This window comes from Calypte anna, chromosome 1 (assembly GCF_003957555.1).
Source record: "Calypte anna isolate BGI_N300 chromosome 1, bCalAnn1_v1.p, whole genome shotgun sequence".
Classification (NCBI taxonomy): domain Eukaryota; kingdom Metazoa; phylum Chordata; class Aves; order Apodiformes; family Trochilidae; genus Calypte; species Calypte anna.
In genome coordinates this window covers 134,537,457-134,561,459 of record NC_044244.1, presented here as the reverse complement: position 1 = coordinate 134,561,459, position 24,003 = coordinate 134,537,457, and the positions used below count along the sequence as shown (strand labels likewise).

Below are 24,003 nucleotides of genomic sequence, written 5' to 3'. Positions count from 1 at the left end.
TGGTCTTAAGTGATCTCAGAGCAGTACAGTTGATCCCTTTTCCACTTGGAGGAAAGATAAGTTGCCATAATGAATGCTCATCTGACTTCCTTCCCCCAGCTGATTTACCTTGACTTGCCTGAGAACCCCTGCCAAGACAAATCTTTAATTGCAGCAGTGTTTCTCTCCTCTTAACCTACAAAATAATTGCCTCAGCTGAGATATGTCTGTTAGCTTTTTTAAAACGCTGATTTTCTGATAGCAGCATTTTCTGAATCACACAAGGCTTTTTATTTATACACTGTTTTATCTTCTGTGTTTCAGTGGATTAGGAGAAGGTAGGTCTGTCATCTTTGGCCACACAAGATCCTGGTCTAATTCTTATGAGAAGTTTAGATTTCCATCTTTCTCATAGTGTTTTATGTGCCAAAGACAATTTTAACTAGGAGTGAATTTCCTTTGTGGTGGAAGGTATAAAACGTGGCCTAGGCAGTCCAAAGTGATGATCTAGATTCATGTATTTGATCATTATAGGTAATACTGTTGATACACTGAGCTGTTGAAAATCATTTCACAGGCATTGATTGCCTCTGTTTGGGAAGCTGTGGCCCTGCTGTAGCCACTTCAGCAGCATCAGCTGCACTCCCTGAATGTCATACAACTGCTGTGGCCATACAGTGACAGGGAGGTGGTATAAATACATTGACTTTGATGGAAGAATGGGGCAGAGAGCCTTGTGATGTAGAAGACATTGGGGTTTCCCTCAGACTTGATCAATATCTTCAGTTTTATTTTTCAGAGTATTGAATTTTGCAAGAAGTAGTGAAGTAATGCATATTATTGTATATAAATGTATATTGTGCTACCTGCCAATATAATTTGTATAGGTTAGGAGTAGTGGCTTTTTTTGTTTCTTTGTTGTGGTTTTGTTTTTGTTGTTTTGTTTTGTTGGTTTGGTTTTGGGGTTTTTTTGTTTTGGCTTTTTTAATCCTCACTTCACTTTTAAAATGTAATACTAGAAATGAGCTTCAGGGAAGTAATTAGTAGAGAATTTTTATGGCTCTCCTTTTTAATCTCTGAGAGTGGGTAGGTAATGCAGCTTTACAACTTTCACAGGAAAAAGTACTCAGAGAGCCATATTTGTAAAGGATAAAGACATGAACTTTTTGTTTCTGAGAATAAATTGCACTTGGTTTGCAAGCTTACAAAGCTCTGTGTAATATATAGAGCTAGAGATCAGTGGATGAGTCTCAGTAGTAGTTTGACATTGTGCAGATAACTGAATGAGCTGAAGGCTTACCTTGTCTGGATTCTGAGTTTATGAATGCTTAAGATGGTTCTGCATGTCACTGGCTTAAAATCTTTGATTGAAACAGTTGGGCTTGTTGTTGAAATTAAATGTCATTCTGGTAATCTGCAATTAGTGAATAAGCATCAGCAAAAATGGCAGAAAGCAGTGAGGACACAGAGAAAGTGATACCCAGTCACCATATGTATTTATTAGTGTCACCTATGAAATTTATGAGACAAAGTACTGCTGAAAGAATTTGCTGTCTTTCTAAGTGATGCTCATTTGAGGAATTGCCTGAGATAAATGGGTTTGGCTAATTGAATCATACACTTTCAGTGTGTGCTACATATAAAACTAGACTAGGAAATAAATATAATTAAAGTAAACATGCCCTTCTAATTAGTAATTGTTTCTGCTGTTTTAAGCAAATTTCAGTGGCACAAAGTAGCTGTTCCAGTGTAAACCTAATAATGGAGGCTGTAATAACAGGTGTAAATTAACACAATGGAAAACATTTACAGTGTAACATTCTAAATTAAAAATGACATTAACAAGTCTGATTTTTAAAAAGCTGTATAATTAACATTTATTCAACCCCTGACAAATTACTGCAATACGAATGCTAGATTATTTTATTTATAGCTTATAACATTTTTCATGCTTTATATTTGTTAAATAGTAAATGGAGCAAATGTGGTTCATTTCTCCAAGAACATGTCAAATAAGGGCACTGACAAAGGAAAGGCAAAGAAAAAGAGAAAGCAAAGATATTTACCCAGAGGCATTCTTTTTGTAAGTGATGTGCCGGCATTGTTTGGATACTTAGCAATACCACCCCAGTCAGTGTTCTTGGGTCTGTGTGCTCAGAAATAAAACATTGTGAATGGTTTAAGTTTGGAGGACTGCAAGTACAGAAAGAATAATATCTATTGAGCAATAAAATGCTTTGATTTTCCCAAGTGCATCCTCAGAAAAACATAATGGACCACTAAGTGCTTAGCATTGATGTTTGTCTCTACAAATAAATATTGGCAACAGTATTTTCTTTTTATGATGGCACCTAATAGATAGAATGACATGTACAGGTAAGCAAAAATATCCGAAACAATAAAAAAAATATTTGCCTGAATTTGTGACAAAAGATGTCATAATTTCCACATTACAGAAAATGTCTTATCATATAGAAAATGTCTAAGCAAAACCAGAATATAGTTTATGTACAGCATATACGTACAGGTTTTTATTTAAACCTCTAAGATTAAAAAAGAAAAAAAAAGTGGGTTTTTTGGGGTAGGGGAAGTTGTAAATGTTTTAAGCTTGCCTGTCAAAAAGAAATCACCATTGTTTCATTTATTTTTTGTACAGTGCCTTCTGCTGTGTCATAAACTGCAACACATGGTAGAAGAATTGAAATATCATGGCTTCTTATTCCAAAAGTGAATTTGTTAGACTATATTCACCAGATAGTTGCAGATCCTGAAGAGAAAGTAGTTCTTTTAGAGTACATTCTGCAGTGAACTTCAGTGCCAAGACTCAGCATATAGGATGGTTCTTCTGCCAGCTGTGGTTTTCAACCAGGTAACCTGAGTGTCTCCTAAGTCCACACTGACAAAATCTTCTTGAGTTGGCCCTGAATGGCTAGTGGTTAGTGTTTGGCTTTAAATATATATACAGTTTGGCATTATTAAGATCTTACTCCATTCTTATGCAGAATAAATAAAAATAGCACCCTTGACATGAAGAGGTTTATGCCATTCACATTATCTGAAGATGTCAGAAATTCATCTTTGGTGGCTGAGGGAGCTGTTGTGACATTTGGTCACAAAATCATCTCATTTGCTCCTTACCTTTCCTGTTGTTGTAAAAGAGGAATCAGATATTTTGTGCACCATGGAGCTTGAGGGATCAGAACCTAACTTCTAATAGGAAATATAAGCTGCCATGGATAGCAAACCTTCTGGAATTACAGTGTCAGAGATTGTTTTAAGTTCTTGATCACGAATGTAAGATGTTTTTGAAAAGCTCCATTTGTTTTTTGCATGTCTCTCTTTGTGTGTCCTTTGTGTCTCTGTAGCAGCAAGGTATGGTTCACTTAGAGATGGTAGAAAAGGTGTTCCTGCTCTCACATTTGGCAGATCAATTTCTTAATTCAGTGGCTGAAGAAGGAAAAATTTCTCTGTCCTTTAGCCCATATATTAAAATAATCATGACCAAAAAATTATGCTGAATGATTGGCTGCATAGGGCCCTTATTCCTTCCCTTGGCATGAAGACAGGACCAGCCCACCTAGACCAGACAGGTAAGAGTCTAACTTTTGTAGCATGTACGAGTTCCTCAAGTTTGTGGAGCTGCTGCATAGGGACATCCATAGGTCCCTTGCCCAGAAGTAACCTGTGTTTGATGTGTGTTCCTCCCAGAAAAGTGTCTTCACTATTACAGAGAACGAGTCTTACTTTGGCAGATGCTAACAGGAGGGTATTTATGAAGAAGAGGCATCCCATATGATAACGTAAAGAGGCACTGCTGCTCATCTGGAGGGAGGGGACTTGTGTTGTTCAACGGTTGATTTCCTACTCTTGTTTATTTTGTGTATTAAATTTGGCTGAGAAGGGACAAACTGAATAATAATAACTTTTTTCAGCTGAGGACGAGGTCGTGGAGAGGACTAACCAACCTCTTCTGAAATAAAGAAGCCATGTGGTGTAGATAGCCAGTCACTTTCAGCCCTTCCATTAAAAGTTAGATAGCATTTCTAAATTCATATCTTAATCTCCTCTGCTGCAAATTAAGTCAAGTGACCTAGCAGGTAGATAACACAATTCATCATAGTCTGCACTGTAACAAATTTTTACAGGTGGAAAGATCATTGTCAGGTGACTTCAGTCTTCTCTTTCCTCAACCAGACAAACCTTTTTTCATAGCTCACTCCTTTCTCCATCTGTGTCTTCTCTTCTGGGCTACACCACCTCTTTCCTACAGAAGAGGACCCCAAGCCAGTACACTCATTTTCTCAGTGCCCAGCTGCAGATCAGTTTTATATGAAGTTTGTTATCACAAATACATGGGCAACAGGAGTAGACTGAAAGGAAGACCTGGGGGATAGGAGATGTTTTGTGTGCTTGGGCTTCTAAAATGGGACCCAAATGAGATTATGAATCATTCAGTTGCTTTTTCTAATGAATACTAGATACTTTCTGGGTTACATCAGGATTAGGTAACCTACTGCCTTATATCTCCTCCCAAAAACCAATGTAGTTTTTTTATTTATAAAAAATTAAATGTTTTTTTATTTATTAATATAGTTGCTGTATTTTAGCTGTAACTTCTGTTTAGCTTTGAAGCTGTGTCACAGAGAGATTGCTCCTCCTTACAAGCTTTTGTGACAGCAGATGTCACAATACGATGGTTCCTGCATTGGAAGCAGGGGGCTGCTAGTTCTATAAATTGCAAAACATTCTTTAGGATTACGTAGAAACTCAGAAATCTTTGATAAAACTTTGTCATTGAGGTACTAAAGTACTGTTTTGGTACACAGGAAAATAGAACGCAACAATTATTTCACAATTTTCCAAGAAACAGTCCTAACTGGAAAATTGAACAAATTAATTGTGCCTATTTTCTATTGCTTGTATTTAAAAAATCAAATAGACTATCTTTACATAAGTCTTTTGCTTTCCATTACCTAGAAGGTAACAATTCTCTGCCATTTCCTTTGTTACTGAGAGGCCATATCAAGTTTCCATCTTAGTGAAGTTTTAAGGAAGCCAAAACGTAGTAGCAGTTTTCTGTTTAACACAGCATGCTAGCAGCAAAATATTCTCTTGCTAATAACAGCTTCTGTTTATTTTTTGCACTGGGATATTCCAGGCACCAAGTGTGAATTATTCTGTGCTTTGTTTGGATTCAAATAAAAATCAATTTCACCTGCAGTTTCATGCCCTCTCTCACCTTCATCCATGTATTTTTTTTCCCCACAGTGGGCACATCCAGCCGGGTTGGGAGGTATCACCAAGCAGCTCCTTAACCTTTCTGTTCGGTGCTGTTTCAGGTTTCTGACAGCAAGCAACACTGACAGAATAACTCCACCATTTGCTTGTGTTACAGCCCACTCCAGGAACACCACCTCTTCAAAATGCAAAGATGTGCTGGCTTTTGGTGGGAAAAAATGTGCTAGGAGATCTACCAGAGTCATCCCAGGTCTTTAAAATGTTAAACACCTTCCATAAGATTCAAATGTTACTTCTCAACAGGAATTTGGGTATCTGCTCTAGAGCTTTTGATTGTCATCACTTGTAAGACTAGAGAGACTGAGAGCAGCTACATCCAAACTGCATGATCAGCATTTTTGTAATGTAATTTTGTTGGATTTTTAGCAATGAGAACATGAGTTGCAGTGAACTTCATGGCTAGTGGTCAAGGTGGAGTTTGCCTTGTCTTCAAATCCATCCCAAATTTGTCCCATCCCCAGAGGACTGTGAGATCACAGGTTGATAATCTGCCAATTCAGAGAGACAGAATGGTTTCCACTTGTGTAGATTTTTTTTTTCAGTTGCAGAAGATGCACTACATTAACCATTACCATTTTATAGGCTCTTCCGAACTGGAAAATTAAATCAGACAAAATTCCTTCAGCCTTCTTTCCCTCCTTTATTTATTTATTTATTTTTAATGTGCGTTATCTCCTTTTGGTTATATTCTATTACCCTAGTAAAAGAGAAACAAATAAAATTATGACTTTTTTTTTATATAAAACTTGTCAGAAAAGGATATTAGTCCTGATTTTTTTTCCCATGAAACCAGCTTCAGTGGGCTTTCTGGGAGGACACAGAAATTTGATTTCTTGAACACTGGAATGAGATGGTCAAACTGAAATCTTTCAAACATTTTTTGAATCTGCAGAAAAAATGACCCAGAGATTTGTAAGCTTTCTAGCATAATAAAAGGTAAACTTTGCTATGGGAAATTCAAATCAAAATTTTTGAATTTTCCCAGATCCATGCTATTAGAGTAATACTTAGAATTTGGATCCTTCCACATGCTTTTACAACAATATATAGAATCATAGAATCATAGAATTGGCTGGGTTGGAAGGGACCTCAGAGATCATCGAGTCCAACTCTTGAACCACTACTGCTGCAGTTACCAGACCATGGCACTGAGTGCCACATCCAGTCTCTTTTTAAATATCTCTAGGGACAGAGAAGCCAGAGAATTCCCTGGGCAGCCCATTCCAGTGTTTGGTCACCCTCTCTGTAAAGAAATTCTTTCTAATATCTAACCTAAACTTCCCCTGGCACAATTTAATATAGAATTCAGATAACTCGTAGCACCCTCAAAATGAAACACTGACTAATTTTACACCTTACACCATACAGGTAAATGATATCCTTATAATTTCCTGTGACATGAATATGCATTTGTGAACTCAGAATTCAAATTAAGTGTACAGGAAAGATAAAATATTTATAATCTTTTGCAGTTGTGGCTAAAGCTAAAATTTGCAGAGAAAACGTAGTGAGGATGAGGCAGGTGTTAGAGAGAGAGGGGGTGATGTATCCAGATTCATCAGGTCCCTCACTTCTCCACTTCGGACTGAGGGGACAGACAGCAGACAGCATCTGCCCCTGGCACCATCCCTGCAAGGGCATCTCTGGAATGGCTTCTGCATCTATTGCAGTCAGTAAAGCTTCTAGGTAGCCTTTTTTTATTTTTATGTAATTTTCTTCAAGTGGGGAAATACTTAAAGAAATTTTAACCTACTGGAAAGCAAGACACTTGAACAGCCATGCTGTTTCTGAGACACAGAATTCAGGAGCTTATTTTGCTTTCTATTAGGTTTAGGGTTTTGTGTTCCTGACATGTTACATTTTGTTTTATGTTACATTTGTGTTACCTTTGTATTACCACCAAAATTCTTAGGCAGAAAAGACTGTCAAGAGAGGCACAAACAAAAGATTTTTTGTTTCAATTGTGGGTTTTTTTGTTTGGTTGGTTGGCTTTTGGTTTTGGGTTTTTTTTTTTAATATGTGCGTGGGGTTTTTTGTTTGGTTGGTTTTTGTTTTGTTTTGTTTTTTTTCCTATAATGAGGGATAAAAGGCCTCGCTTCCCACTGCATATCAGGGAGTGCATGGGTGCTCCTCTGGGCATCCCTGAGGGTGGGCAGCATGAGTCAGGGTACAGTCATCTTTGTAGGCAGAATTAATTTGGGCTAGCATGTGTAAGAAGCTTGCATGAATTACACCAGTCACTCGGTGTAAAAGTTTTAACTTTTTCAACATTTTAACATCTGTGCACGTTTATCTGTGTGTGAACATAATTCTTTTATGTATGGTTATGTTGGTTTGGGCTAGCTTCTGTTCCTGATTTTGATTGCTTTGATATCCCTCGAGGCTTTAAGTCAAAATATGACAAAGCCACACAGGGCAAGCAGGCTATGATGAATAAAAAACTAGAAGTCATATGGTGCTGGGCACTTGTGCAGGTTCCAAGGGTAAGTGGTGATAATGTTACTAGGTCGATCATAAACCTTAAGTCGGTTTATGTTCTCCATTTTCAGAAGGCAGAAAGTCTCATTTTGCTGTAGTTCAGGTGTATACAATGTCTTTTAGAAAAGCTGGCTATCTATATGGTACAATGCAGGATACTTGGCTAATGCCAGTTTCTTGTGAAAGGAGAGAGATACTTTATTCTTTCACTGTTTATACATAAAACACAGCTTTCTAAGGTTCTTGAAATCAGACTTATTGCAGTGGTCCCTTTTGTTCTGTGAAAGCAAGCTGGCTATGGAGGCTCTAGGTGGATAGATTTAGATTTAGGTATAGTTATGTATATATCTCAGTCCATTTTCTATTATTCTGCCTCCGATGAGCAGAATGAAGATGGAACCTCATAATCCCAAATAATAAGATTTTATGCTTACAGATTTAGAAACAAACTATTTATAAAAACAATCACAATTTCTTTGTATAGTGAGCTACATTTTGGGCATTCTTATAAACACAAACACTGCTTTTAGTGGATTTATTATTTAGGCATCTACAGTGGCTGATGCTTCTTGTATCTGTACAGATGACATAGGGTTTAACTACTTTGGTTGTTGCTTTACCTGCATGTGCAGTGGTTAACACAATCCACAATTATTTTTATCATGTAGACTTGATAACATCCACCTGTGTAAAGCTCAGTTCTGTCTTCTATGTAGTGATGGTTCCTCTGTAATGCATAAAATAGTAGTAAAAGGTCTCTATCTATCTATCTATAAAATATGAAAGGTAAGTTAAAGCAAGGCATCTCAAAACATATTGATACTATTTCAACAGAAACCAAACCTAATGACTGTTGAAGATCTCACAAAGTGGTTTTCTGCGAATACATAAAATCTGATGACTTATACAGTGACTTGTTCATAATTTTTTTTCACAGAGGCTGTTGTGTGGTTTCCATAATGTTGTAAATCATGATTAAACATAAAAAAGATTGTTGCCCAAGATCCATTTTAAGCCAAGTGAAACATAGTACAATATAAAATTTACATCATTTTCTTGATTAACCCTGATGAACCTCCAGTCATTATCCATTATAGTAAGAGTAAATTGGAAATGTTGCTTTGTTAATAAAACATGTATAGACATTTTCATGAGTCATAGATTTGATGGTTACCAACAGCTGACACATTCATAATGAAATACTGTACTGTGGCTTTCCATGCAAGTGCAATTCTAGATAAATCTTCAGTCCTCTGTCTTGTACTTCAGTGCTGTATTTCTGTGCCTTTTGAACATCAGATTTCAAATGCTGAGCTAAAATCAAGTGCACGGAATATAAATATAGCCAAGAGTTTTCACAACCTCTACGTTTAAGTAGTGAATCTCTGTGTGTCTTCCACTCATATTCCATAGGGGTTCATAGCAGCACCAAGAGCATTTAACAACTTCAGCTAAAACTACTGGTCTATCATTCATGGAGATCTGTAAAGTTTTGCTCCTTTTGCTACTGGGCCAGGGATGTTTTCTAATAGACACTGCTGTTATTTCTGTAGGGGGAAAGATCTGGCCTTAATGATTCGTTAAGGTCTGTGCTTTTGCTGCTTTAAGTCAAGCTGCACCAAGGATGAATTGCTTTATAACATTTTTCTGCCAGTTACAGAGCTTTCCATTTTTCTGTGCTATGTGAAGTGTACCTCAGTGTTCTTCTCAGTCCTGTAATTAGCTGTGGGTAGATAGATCACTGCTCAGAGGCCATGGAAAGAGTAGGCTATTTAAGTTGCTAGAGAAAAATGGGAGCACAGAGGTGTTGGAGGTTTTGGTTTTTTGTTTGTTTGTTTGTTTTCTTTTTGTTTGTCTGTTTCTTTTTTTTTCTGAAAAATATATTTTTTCAAGAAAAAGGTCATAGAGGCAAACCATAATTTTTCACAACCTTCAGGATACTTGTTTGTAAGTATTTTACTACTGAAATCAGCACAGGAAATGTTTATCAACTGAAATCTGTTTTTCAGCTAACATATCAATAGGAAGCTCAACAAACAATTTGAATAAAGTATTAAACATTTGCTGCAAAATGTCAAATAGGTTTTTAAAAGGCCATATGCTTTTCATTACATTTAAATTGTTCAGAATATCCCTAGAAATAACAAACGCAAAGGTAGAAGTAAATTCAGTTTATTTATTATTATTATTCAGTCTGTAAACTCTTCCGGATACACACCAAGACTCTGCAAATAATTATCTTATGTGTGTGCATCTCTACAAAGATGAGTTGGGTGGCTGATGAAAAAAGCAAACAAACCTATCAGTTTTGACTAATTATGACTGTAAGGAACCTAAAGAAGAAGAACCCAAAAAATAACACACAGGCTTGGCAGATCAGGACTGGAACAGTTTCCCATGCATAAGAATGCCGTGGAAAGCAGAAATCATTGTGGAGAAAAACAGACAAGGGAGGCGTTGTGTCTGACATCTCTGGCAGAGAAGCGATGTAAGAAGAAACTGGATCAGATATATGCATCCCCAAGTTAGGTAAGGCCGTCTGTAGCAACCCAGGGAATTCAGTAGTTTTAGGTCAGGCAGAAAAAAAAGATTTCTTATTGATCCCCTCAGCTGTTTGATTTTTGAATTACAACATAAAAGCAGCATTAACAAAATCAAATGGAAGGGCTTCACTGTGCTTTGTCTGGTTTGTGCTCTTCAGTCATGGTATCTTTCTTCTGTCCACTTAAAAAATACGGATGAGGATACAGAAGGAATACTTTCCCCTGTCTCGTCTACATTATCTGTTTCTTGACAGCTAAGTCTCCTTTTAATTTCTAGAGGTTTAAAATATCATTTTTGACTATGGGAAAAAAAGAAATACCCATGCTAGGTGTAAGACTATTAATAGTGGGGAATTTGTGAGTACACTTTTGAACAATATATTGTTATTATATATATGTTATATATATATAAATATACAATATATTATATTGTTAATATATTGTTAGAACAGTGAAAAATTAGAAGTTACAGAAGTAATATTCTGTTTCTGACTTTGTTCTGTGCTGTTACTTGGTTTTCATCCATCTTGGGTATTTTTGCTAGCAGTTTTAGGGTTACAAGAAGAGAGCAGCAGCACTTAATAGCAAAAAGAAAAGAAAATACTAAGGCATTGAATATAGAACTATCCATTAGTAATGAATAGTGATTTTTTTATATAGATATATATTTACATATAGTGTAGTTATGGAATGGTAGATTTTTATAATGTGATGGAGTTGCCCTGAAATTAAAAAAATAATATTAAAAAATGGAATTATATTTCTACTTCACTTATTGGGCAAAAGTTCACTGAGGGCAGAAAATGTGCATGTTTTGTCTGTAGGGGAGCTGGAAGAGGTGCTCCTGTACAAGCAGATGTTCAGCTAAATTGGATTTTTTTTTTAATGTTCCTCTGTTGTGATGTTTACTGCTCTGACTCAACAACCTAGATCCCAGTCTCAACTGCAACCCCAGGTTTCTCCATATTTCAATACATGCTTAAAATTCAGTCAGGTTGCATGCAAAGCACTCGCATTTTGGGAGTGTCAGATGTGAGCACCTATAAGATAATAACCGTGCCCACAATTTGTCTTTCCTTGGTTCCTTCCAGTTGCCCAGTGTGAGTCCTCAGAAGACCTGTCTTGAAAACTCAGATGCTGATTTTGCAGATAGGATACATGTATATGCATTTGTTTGGTAGGCGAAGTGTATCTGTCCCGGAAAATATAGCTCCCAGTTTCAGACTTGGAATTTCCAGGCAGATAATTAAAGCAATCTTGCACCTTCCATCCCGCACCTGCTGCCGTGCCAGTGGCTGCCCCAGCTCGGCTCCCCCTGATCGTATTCATGTTTAGATGGTTGTGTTTCATGGTTCAAACCATAAACAGGCTGTAAAAGCTGAGGCCTCAATGAATCCTAGCTTTAAAATTGCTGGAAGCTAAACTTTTAAAACTGATGCTGCAAAGTGAAAAATGAAATTTAACCAGGCATTTTGGTGAAGGAAAAATAATTTATTGGATGTAAGATGAAAAGCTGTGAGAGTAAACATCAATCTCATCTTAGACACGTGTCATTGATTGATGTTTGCTCTGTGATGCTGCCTGGAGGTAAACTCTTTGAAATAGCAAAGTAGGTACTTTATCTGTCTGTGGATAGGCACACAGTTTGTTAACTTACTGATTTTTTGAGACCCTGCTACATCTTTATGTTCAATCAAAGTGAACACAGTAAATCAGAGTAATTGCTTTACCCCACGGCATTTCTGTTTGTAAATGGGAAAAAATACTGTAAAAATCCTCAAATTAACTTCTGCTGTTTAAGCTAGATAAAAAGTCTAAAAAAGGCAGTTGCAACCTAGGAAGGTATTTTATTGATTTTGCCACTTGTTCATCAAAGGCAGTCCCTTTGTTCTAATCGAACCAATAGTTCGGTGTCATTAGGGAAATCACTTCATGCTCAAAAATGTGAGATGGCCATCAGTAAGAGCTCCCCATAACCCATTAGCAATTAGTTCCCAAACTGTCATTTATACTTAGCTGAAAATGGAATTGGTACCAAGCAACTGGCCAGTGAAAACCGTGGACATGAACAGCCAAATAAAAAACCTAAATTAAGTGATAGCATTTCCATGTTAAGAACAGTCATTTAGCAAGCAAAATAATCGGAATTCTTGTAATGAAACTGTCAAAATTAAGACTGTTTGCTAAAAATGTTTGGGGCTAGTGCCTTTACTCAGGCTGGTTAGTCCTTCTATGTTTTAAAATATTGCAGATATGGGAATGATGGCATTTTTAATTCAGAATCCAGTTTCCATTCTGAATTCAGTTTCATAATCACTGTCCTGCATTAGGGCTGGACTGTTTTTTTTTTTTATTGTGTTGTGTAAGGTTTAACCTGGAGTTACTCTGCTTAACTACTTCAGCATAAAAGTGATAATTCAGGGGACAATTAGACTATTAAATATTTAAAAATTGTCCTCACTTCAGAATGAAATTTACTATACTGACTTGTGTGCCAGCTTACAATTTGTGGGCAAATGTTAAGAATAATCAGTAAACCACTAAAAAAATTATTTTCTTGACATACTTCCTGTTTTTCATGGTTTTGAAGCAGTTCCAACTTTGTCCATAGTTTAGAAATGACCGTGTGCTAATATTTAATTTCAAAGATATATTTGTCCTCACAGAAAACTTGTTCCTGGGTCTAGTTTTATTCTTGAGATGGAAGTATCTTCTGGTCACTTATGGTGTGAGTGTTGCCATCTGATAGCTGTTTGTATGGAGCCTCTTAATCTGATTATGGGAGAAGAAGGGTCAATTCAGGCAAAAATGAGGAAGTAGGCACCCTTTGTGAAATAAGTTCAGCCCTTGCAAATGGGATCTAGGTATTTCCTATCAAAGGCTTCCAGGAGCCTGCAGAAACTGTGATTTTGGCAATTTAAGGAATTGTCACGTTAGTGTGAAGTGTCAGGTCTGCTTTTGCTCTTAATATGTCTGGACTTCAGGTTCTGAAAGTTTTGTGTAAAGTGCCACGTGTAGCTGCTGGGGTGAAGGAGATCAGCATTCTGGGTCAAAAACATCAACTGCAAATAAATAAGCTACTCCTGCTAAATCCGTATCACAACTTTTGTGTGCTCGGGGGGATAGAAGGAAAGTGTGGGTGTTTCAAAGCCCTCACAATTCAGAGAATAATGAACTATCCTTTGAACTATAAAAATGACATGGGAAGGTCTGGAAAGGCAAAGGTGAGGTTGCAGGTTACTACAAACCATAACAAATGCAAAAATTGTCAATGGGTGTGAGTATACATGTAGTAATGCCTTCCTCTGTAGTGCTGGTAGGGCAGCCTGAGTCACTGCCCCTTTCTTTGCCAGAAAATAAACTGATATGGGGCAAGGGGAGCACCAGTGATGTCTCCCTTGATTTACTCCTGTGTCTTTTACAGCCTCAAAGATACCAGCCATTACAAGGATGGTGATCTTGTAGCCAAATAACAGTGCCCTTCCTGAATCTCCCCTTGGTGATGTGGCAAGTTTGTGGTTTCTGAAAAGGTCAAGCAGCATTATTACTGTGTGCCATACACACAATTATGGCATGGTTTGAATTGGAAAGGACCCTAAAGATCATCTAGTTTCAACCCCCCTGCCATGGGCAGGGACACCTCCCACCAGACCAGGTTGCTCCAAGCCCCATCCAACCTGGCCTTGAGAACTTTCAAGGAGGGGACCTCCTCAGCCTTTTGGGGTGACCTGTTCCACTGTCTCACCACCCTCACAGTAAAAAATTTCTTCCTAATATCTAATCTAAATCTATCTTCTTTCAGTTTTAAACAAATACCCCTCATCCTCTCACTACGTGTCCTTGTGAAAAGTCCCTTCCCATCTTTCCTGTAGGCCCCTTCAAGTACTGGAAGGCCTGGAGTAGTACCTCAGGTACTGCTCTCCCTGGAGCCTTCTCTTCTCCAGGCTGAACAACTTCAGCTCTCTCAGGCTGTCATCACAGGAGAGGTACTTCAGCCCACTGTAAGTCTTTAGGGCCCTCCTCTGGACTTGCTGTCATATCTTCATGTCCTTCTTGTGTTGGAGGCCCCAGAGCTGGACACAGTACTCCCATCCGTGAAGGGATGTAACTCCTCAGTGAAGCTGTAGTACTTTAGTTTGTGGAAAAGGACATTTCATTGCAAAACTTGAGCATTTCCTAAAACTGAAGGACTGGAGAATGTACTGGTGCATCGTCTCCTCCCAGTCCATCATGGAGATCAGACCTTTTTATTCTATTTGTTACTAGTAGTGGTGTCCGAGGGGGGGAAATTGAGTCAGAAACAGAGAAATAGTGTGGGTTTTCTTAAAAAAAAAAAAAAAAAAAAAAAAAAAAAAAAAAAGAAAAAAAAGAAAAAAACGGAGTCTCTTCAACACTTAAAACTTTAGGCTTTTTATATGATTGCTATCAGGCTAGCCTGAGACTACATAATTCTTTGGACTTTGTAGGAGATGAAATCCAGTCCCAAGTTTTTCAGGTAAGGTTATTGCTCTGTTCCCAGGCTGTCCCCTGAGCTGTCTCTGTCTATTTCTCATTAAGGAGTAAAGGAAGCAGTTCCTTCTGATGTCAGGAGTAGTGTGAAGAAAACTATGAGCCTTCTTGTCAGTACTGTGGGAAGGCTGGTGCTGCAGCTGTTCTCCTGTCAGGCACCAGTGTGCCTGGGTTCTTCTCTTCAGTTTGGTCTCATGGAGAGCTGTGCTCACCTAGCAAAGAGCCAGTAGCCATAGCATGGCCTTCCAAAAGTCGTCACAACAGATTGAAACTTGTCAAGCATACCTACTCTGAGAAGTCTGGTGATCCATTGGTCTGATCTGTAAAATAACCTGAGACTGAAATGATTCAAAGCATCTGAGAAGCAGCAGAGAAGGCAGATCTGCTGTGGCCATGTGGTAGTGATGATGTGCTGGAGGTGCTTTGAGCCTGAGACACTGGTATTTGGATTAACTGGCATGTCCTTTATATGTCTTGGCAAATCTTAAGGCTGAGATCATGCCAAGTGTGTTTTTAAAGCAGTGTGTTAAATTCCAGATACTCTAATTTTTATGGTTGAATCTTACTTCATAGATGACTTCTGCAACTGTTTGATTTGTTACTTGTGCTTCAGTTCGTGTCCCTTAAGCATGAATTTAAAACAGACACAGCATTTTAAAAACAACAAAATACCATTTAAAACCTGTTTAAACCCATCCTTTTGGAGTTTGACCTGTATATAAAAAAAAAAATATAAATGACACTGACTTAAGAGATGAATGGTTGCATGTTCTTTAGTTTCCAATTCTTGCAAAACTGTGTGGCTATTTTTGCCCGTACTAGCCAAACTCTTAATCAATAAACTGATGTGTGAGCATACATGTAATGAGGGAATTTATACACAGACCACCCACATACATGTGCATGCCTCATGAGATTTTTCATGAGCTTGTTCTTCATGGCTTAGCTATTGAAAAGAAACACAGTGTAACCAATTGTAAAGGCACATGTGCATTGGGGATTTTTTTTTTTAATTACAAGGTTAAAAAAAAAAAAGAAAACTATTAAAAAGAATAATTTTCTATTAACTGAAGTGTTCGCAATAAAGACAATTCTATCACGTGGGAACATATATGAACCAACAAAATCAAATATATTTGGTGACATACGTTAAAGGAAATGTGACTGTTGCAGTGTTCATGCAAATAAGGAGCAGCTTCACAAATGCTAAAGATTTTGCCATCTGGTATTAGCAAAGAAGTACAACTCTCAACTTGTAGCTCTTTCTAACTTAACTGCTAATAGCTGGCACATTAGGCATTGTCACACAGTTTTGCCATTTTCATAGTTCTGACTTTCTGCGGGTTGTGCCTTGCACTGCCAAGAGTGAACTTCTCATTTGAGGAGCGGGTTCAGAGATCTGACAGCTTTTGTCATCATTGAGTATGGCTCCATCAAATAAAGGGGTATTCTATCTCTCCATCAAATAAAGGGATAAAAATGTCCTTCCACTTCAAGAGTATCACATCAGTGCATTTTTAAATTTGTATGAGGCATAGTAAAGATGGTTGCACTTGTTTACTTCCTAGAAACGGGTAGAGATCAGTATTATAATTAATCTCAGGGGAGCTGCCCACCTCTATTTGACTGCAGGCTGGAGTCCTAATGCAAAGCATCTCAAGGAGTCAAGGTTCTGTATGACAAAATGAGGCTGGGGATAAAGTTGTAGATCCCTGTACCTCCAGGAAAATCTAGTCCAACAACAGTTATTCAGAGTGGCAGAAAATCTCCTTTCGACAGTTATATTGTTGTTAGAAAGCCTTTTACCCTGACTGAACTGATGCTCAGATAGCATGATGCAGTAACTGAGGACCATTGCTCCCGTAGCTCTGCCTCTGGCCTTGGCACTGTGTGCAGGGGATGGTATCCACACACAGGGACCCCCTGGGGAGGCCTTCACAACTCCTTTCTTCATGGAGGAAGGGATTCTCCATGCCCAAAATTCTACTGCTCTCATTGCCTCCTTATGACACTGCATTTCAAAGAGAGGGTGTTGGTGTGAATAACATACATTGCTAATGAGAAATAAGGGATAGAATAAAAAAAAAGCCAACCACCTGTAAGTTGAATAAACAAACTGGTAGTTGGAAGCTGTCTTCAACCTGCTGTACTGAAACCCCATGTTTCACAGTAAACCCCCATGTCTGAGAGCCCTCCCTGCCATTTGGCATCTGCTCTCAGGTGCCCTCAGACTCATCAGAGGGGTGCTTTCTACTACGCAGTTCCAGTTAGCAGCATTAACCAGGAAACACGAGTTTGTGTCAGTTTGGTGACTGCTAAGGCATTCTTTTTAAACACTAATGGCATCTAACATACCCTATGCATTTTCAGCTCTCTCAAATCTTGAATTAGACTCAGATAGCTGTTGGCCTTTTTACTGCCTTGCCTGAGGCATACTAGGTAACATCACGTGGGTAGCCAATGCAACATATGTTTTCCTAACTGGGAAGCTAGTTAGCAAGAGAACCTTTTTCTTATTAACACATGGTGCACTTACATGACATTAATGTATATTTCTACTTTACAGATTTACAGTGCCAGAAGAAAGGCATTAGCTGAGCTAAGCAAAAGAGGCAATCAGCATACTCATCACATTGTCCTGAAATAACATGGGAACCTTATTAGACATTGTTTTCCTTTCTGAGGAGAATAAAACATAACAGACTGAAATGTGCAAACCTGTGTTGTTCTGTGGGAATTCAGGGAAAGGATTTTCTGGTTTATGTTGTCATGCATTAAACTAGAATCCTGGGGGAAAAAAAAAAGCAAATGTTATTTTTCATTCTGGATGTCTATATTGTAGCCAGACTGGTTCATTTCTAAAAATTAATACTGTTGTGTAATTAAGTGATTTTATTCTCTCTCCAGCTACTTTCTACCAGCCATACATAGACTGTTGTGCCAGTATTCATTTATTCATGCTTTGAAGTTGTGATAGTGTCAAATCCATCAGAAAGAGGAATTGTTTCAGTAGTAGTTTCACGACTTGGCTGATTAACAGAGATCAGAAGAAGCAGCCTAACTGTGGAAACCACTACAGCGTGTAGTTTTAACAGCTCTTTAGGGAGCTAGTTAATGAAAGAATCACTACAGAAACACATCCATGTGAAAAAAGGAGCATTCTCCTACAACACTCAGAGGATATGTCATAAGTGGAAATATGTTCATAATTTCTATTTACTCATAGCTGTAATTACCATCTGCCTTAAGAGTACTTTCAGTCTTTGTCAAAGTTGCTTAGATATTTCCTTTGTCACATTTCAAGCAGAGAAGTTCTGCACAGACTAGATCCTGCCCTGTGATTTCTTTTTTATTCTTCTGTAAGAATTTAATTATCTAGTCTCAGTGTGAAGAAAGCACCAGCATTCCCAGAGACCTGAGCTTCCCCAGCCTGCTTGGACTGGCATTCATCTGATTTATGTTCTTGCTTATTTTTGCCATCTGTCTCCAAACCAGAGTTCCTCACTTTTAAATTCACTCTGGTTTATATGTTGCCCACTAATTTTTAACTCTTAAAAAACTACTGTTTCTTTTCTTTTTTTTTTTTCTTTTTTGCAGTGTCTATGAGCCGGATAGAAACGTGCTGAGAAGGAAAGAATGGGAAAGGAGAAATCAGGAGGCGCAGCAGGAGGATGGCACGTTTAACGCGAGTTACTCCCTCTTCAGTGAACCGTACAAGGTAGATGCTTCCTAGCTGGGTAGCTCTTTATTTCTTTATTTGTTTCATAATACAAAAATGCAGCCTCCAGAAGGCATTGTCCAGGCTTCAGCATCCTCTCATGACAAGTGCTAGCCTCACAAAATTCACAGAGAACATCCATGGTTCATTTAGTATCCGTTTACGTGTATATATATATATATATATATTCCTCCTACCATGTTCAGCAGCACACAAGAATGAAATAAACTAGAAATACCCTAGGAATATTTGAGATGGAATTAAAATTAGGAGGTGAAGGTGACAGTGTTCTTTTTTTGCAACACTTAGAAGAAAACAATTGTGTTAGAATTGTGTGGTGTGAAAGTCAAACAGTACAGTAAACATTGTGCTCTGGTCAAGGTTAATACAATGAAATATCTCCTTGTTTTCTGCTCTTTTTGGGTTTTTTTGTTTTTGGTTTTTTTCCCATAGCAACAAAATTTGTCTGCTAGATATGTTTTACCCACACCAAAGGCAAAAGTAACTTCAAGAGTTTTATCCCTCATGGTAACAGTAGTAAGATGAGGCAGGACTGTCTCTTGCCACTCCATGTCACAAGGGTCAAGCAGGATCTTCTGCACTTACCTGCTGTCTTCAGAAGCCTGCAAACCAATCCCTGGTGAACAGGTCTGGACAGCAGTATCCCACAGGGGCTGCTCTTCTCCCCGGGCTAACCCGGTAACTTTGCATGCATCAAAGCATCACCATGCATCATCTACTGTGCCCTTTGAGTAAGGCCTAAGTTACTGTTAAAACCAATGTGTTGTGAAGCCTTTCCCTCCACCAGAATCATTTGTCCTTGGTCCTCTGGGTAGTTTAGTGCCTCTTTCCAGGAGACCTATTTCCAACATGGCACTTGGCTTCTGCACCTGACTTCTGTGCTGATGTGTTTCTGTCTGTGCCCCAGGATCAGCTTTTAGCTTGCTGTTCTTCCAGACCGTTGTTTGTTTCTAGTCCCTAATAAAAAAGAAAGATCTACCATTTTCAAACTGTGATAGAAGACAGCTTTGTCTGCCTTGAGGCTGACCTCCAGCTGCCTGAATTTCAGATTCATTACAAAGGCATTTAGAAACCATGGGAAATGTCTTGAACTCCTCCTCAAGGCTCTACTTGAAAAAGTCAACCATGAGACCAATGAAGGACTAATCCACAGAAAAAAGCCCGAAAAGCTTAAGTCAGCTGTGTCTTGGTATTTAATAGCTCTGCTGCACTGAGGACTAATAATTTTCCATTTGGTAGGTCCAGTCAAATAGGCCTATTATACAAAAGGTCTGTCCTTTTGCTGGGTCCCTGATAGCATTTTATCTGTGGTACTTAAAATTGGTAATATTGAGGCTCAAATCACTTCTGAAAGTGGTACAGTTGGAATATCTTTTGTGCATTTTAATAATTACCCATGTGCCAATGTACTGATAATCGTGGCACAGACTTCATGTATCACAGGCACACCAGTAGTTTCTGAGCTATAATGTCTGCAAGCACTTCTGTGCAACCACAGCATAATTCCATCACTTTTAACAGGAATGGATGAAAAACCACCACTTTCTTGGGAAGCGGAGAGGTTAGTGGGGAGATCAGAATAATGGTTCCATCCATGCTTCTTATCTTTGAACACTGTGGGCCTGTTTCGGATGAGCAGGTAAAGAAGGTGGTGCAGAAATGCATCCTACAGCAGGCTTTGTCAAGAAGACAAGGAGTAAGGAAAAGCCCAGCCCAGCTTTTTAACTCACTCACATCTCTGTTGATGTGACAGTCAGAGCTGCTTGGGAAAACCAGTCATTCTGGCAGTACTGCACACCAAAACTTCAGCAGTGGGGTACTCTGAATGTCATGTCTACACTGGCAATGGACCACTGTGTTGTCTGAACTCATCCAAGTATTTGTGAACCTTAAGTATAGAGGTGCAGGGCTGCAGCTTGGGCAGTTTGATCTTACCGTGGAGAGAGGCTGAGTGCAAAAAAGGAGACCTGTCTGCAAAACTGAAACCCACTCTTACTGTCTTCAAAGGTCATGTTCAAGCTTTAGGTGTTTCTAGGAGAGAATGAAGTTACTACAACCTCTGATTAAATTCAGTATTCCTCTGCACAGCTTGAGAAGCATGAACTAAAGCCAAGGGATTTGCCATTCAGAAGGCCATATCTGAAAATCAAAGGCAGACTGGAAATCTCTTAAATCTTATGTCCTCTCTCACCTTGACATCTATCACTACTCCTGTAACATCAGGTTTTCTGAAAAATCCCGACTCTTCAGGTTGCCCCTTATCCTCTTCAAAGTATCCATAGCAACCCTTAATGAAAGATTACAGGAAATCCAGTGTCTTTTACTTAAAATGTCTTTACAGTGGGTAAAAAGTAGGAGTTTCATTCTGGATATTTCCTGGACAGAATGTCTTGTCTCATTAACCATATCAGTTTCATTTTTAATGAAGAAAAAAATTCTAATGGCCTTCCGTGCAACTGTTGGGCTTATTTTTAGAAGTGTTGGATCTTGCAGTCTTCAAATGCATGGTTACATCTTGTATTGCAGAAAGGTGTAAGAGCACTGTAAGGTAGGTATGTTTGCACAGAATGCTTTTTCTACTTACTCATTTCATGTTTTCCCTATGTGAATGATTAAATACAGCCAGCAATATTTCAGAGCAAATAATAAGACAAACTGTTACATCAAAAGCTCATAACAGGGTACCTCAGATCCTGTCTTGTTCCCAAGAGGAGGTAGTTGAACTGTTCTAGGTGAGCTCAGCTCAACACAAAATCTTCTTACCTCAGGTTGTCTCCAGTGTATCCAGAAGGAATAAGCAAGTTGTCAGCATGTGCCATGGTACAGGCATTAGATCAGTTTGCTGCAATTATTCTTGTGATTATCAGCTATCTGTCAATAAAAGGTGCCTTTGTGTCACCTTCACCTCACATCTATATAGAAGACTGTAGCGGGAGGAGCCATTCTTGCTCCTGATGCTCGACGAGCTGCTGGTCTCTTCCAGGACTCCAGCCACCACACAGCGCTTCCAGGGTAGAAGTGTAGTGGGAAGAGCCTTTCTTGCTCCAGAGGCTCGACGAGCTGCTGGTCTCTTCCAGGACTCCAGCCACCACACAGCGCTTCCAGGGTAGAAGTGTAGTGGGAAGAGCCTTTCTTGCTCCAGAGGCTCGACGAGCTGCTGGCCTCTCCATGCCTCGCACCAGAGTGAGCTGAGGTTTTCTCTGTGGGTGTGTGTTCCGCCTTTATTGGCCCCCTGGCCTTGCTCATGCCCAATAGGGGCCTGTCCTAATCAGGCACAGGTGGACTCACACCCACTCACTGGCAATTCAAGGCACCTGGTTGACAATGTCTCTCTACATTTCCCCCCCCTTTTTTTTTTTTTAACACTGATTACAGGATACAAACATTTTACAAACATTTTAACACAATTTAACACGATTTTTACTAACATTTACACTTCTTCGGGCCCCGCGGGACACTCAGCTAAGAGCATCGAGGGGGCACTGAGGGGCAGTACAGAACACACTTATACAGGATTTAGACATAGACATACAGGATTTTTCTTCGGGCCCGGCGGGACACTCAACTAAGAGCATCGAGGGGGCACTGAGGGGCAGTAGAGAACACACTTATACAGGATTTAGACATAGACATACAGGATTTTTACACACAAAATTTTTTTACACAAAAATACACTTACGACTTACGGGATTTAACCCTAGCTTAGGCAACCGTTCAGTGTCAGCCCAGGCACTTTTTCACAAAGTCTCTGTTCTTTCTCCCTCCTGTATCTGCTCTTCTCTTGGCTTCCCTCTGCTCAGGGGCTTCCAAAGAGAGAATCCTTATCTTGGCTTCCCTTTGCTCAGGGGTTTCCAAAGAGATTTCTGGTTCCTCATGGGTTTCTGGTTCCTCCGTGGGATTCCATACTTTAATTTATACTTTAATTAATTTTTTTTTTCTGGTTCCTCCGTGGGATTCCATACCATGGGATTCCATCCTCCTGGCTTCCTTCTGCTCAGGGGCTTCCAAAGAGAGAATCCTTATCTTGGCTTCCCTCTGCTCAGGGGTTCCCAAACCAAAGAGCTTGCTGGTCATACCTTTCAGGGAGAGTGTTAGCCCAGGCATTTTTTCAAATCGGGGATAATGTTCCTCTTGCCAGCTTCTCACACTGCCGCTTCTTTAGATGTCTGTATGTTGCCCGCATTCTCCACCAAAATGTAGCGGGAGGAGCCATTCTTGCTCCTGATGCTCGACGAGCTGCTGGTCTCTTCCAGGACTCCAGCCACCACACAGCGCTTCCAGGGTAGAAGTGTAGTGGGAAGAGCCTTTCTTGCTCCAGAGGCTCGACGAGCTGCTGGCCTCTCCATGCCTTGCACCAGAGTGAGCTGAGGTTTTCTCTGTGGGTGTGTGTTCCACCTTTATTGGCCCCCTGGCCTTGCTCATGCCCAATAGGGGCCTGTCCTAATCAGGCACAGGTGGACTCACACCCACTCACTGGCAATTCGAGGCACCTGGTTGACAATGTCTCTCTACAGAAGACAATCTGCAATTAGTAGTCTTTAATTTCACTCCCATCCTAACAGCAGCCATCAGAAAGAACAGAACTTCTCTTTGGGAAGTTGGACTTCCCAGAGGCAAAACTGGCACATAAATTTTCTTACATTCATGGACTTAGAGGCCATTGAGTAAAGAGCTGCCCTACAAGCTGTCTGTGCTGTAGGGGAGTTGTGGGTGTCAGGGGCCCCGTTCCATTTGGTGATCTTTGCTGCCATGCTCCTTGCAGGTTAGGAAACCTCACACCCAGCCTGGATGAATCAGACTGGGTGCAGACCCAAGGACAGATCTCCCTCCCTAGGGGGAAGCTAGAAATGCAGTTCTACAGGGTATTTACACAGGACCCATTGGACTGACGGAAGAGAGACACTGAGTAAAAGGAAAATTTTCTGTGCCTTCCAGAATGTAATTGTGCTGGGCAAGGAGAAGTGTAGAACCCAGTAATTTAGTAGTGTAGTGTGTTTCATCAACCCCAGGAGCATACAGGACTCTACAAATATATCTCCAACCTTTGTTTGTTTCAAGAAAGATGTTTCCCACTTTTGAAGCCTCCTTAGTAACATCAGTGTGATTCTGATGTAAACAAAGGAATCTCCCTTCTTTCAGCCACTTGCTGTTTGTGAATTAATGCTACATAATTCTTTTTGTAGCAGGTTATTGCCCTTATGACAACAACAGCTGCATCTGCAGCTGAGAGAACATCAGCAGAGAGAAGCTCAGCCTGTAGAGGTTGAACTCTTATTCCAAGTTTGCAAAGCAATGTTTGGGATGCAACACGTCTGGGTTCTTTCCTTCCCACTTCCCTTCAATATATATAAATTATACACATTCAACTCTATGAGATGGCACTGTAATGAACACGTAACAGAAAGCCATCTGTAAAGTGTTTTGTGTAGCTGCATGGTAGTGTCCTTGAAATTTGAG

General features: G+C 39.4%; 1 protein-coding gene across 1 annotated transcript in view; it reads left to right on the top strand.

Annotated features, from left to right (window-relative positions):
- AFF3 (AF4/FMR2 family member 3) overlaps positions 1-24,003 on the top strand; it is a 333,963-nt gene that overhangs the window by 30,220 nt on the left and 279,740 nt on the right. The window contains exon 2 of the mRNA XM_030454711.1: positions 18,405-18,525. Within this exon, the coding sequence (XP_030310571.1) occupies positions 18,405-18,525 (121 nt within the window). The remainder of the gene's footprint in view (positions 1-18,404; positions 18,526-24,003) is intronic.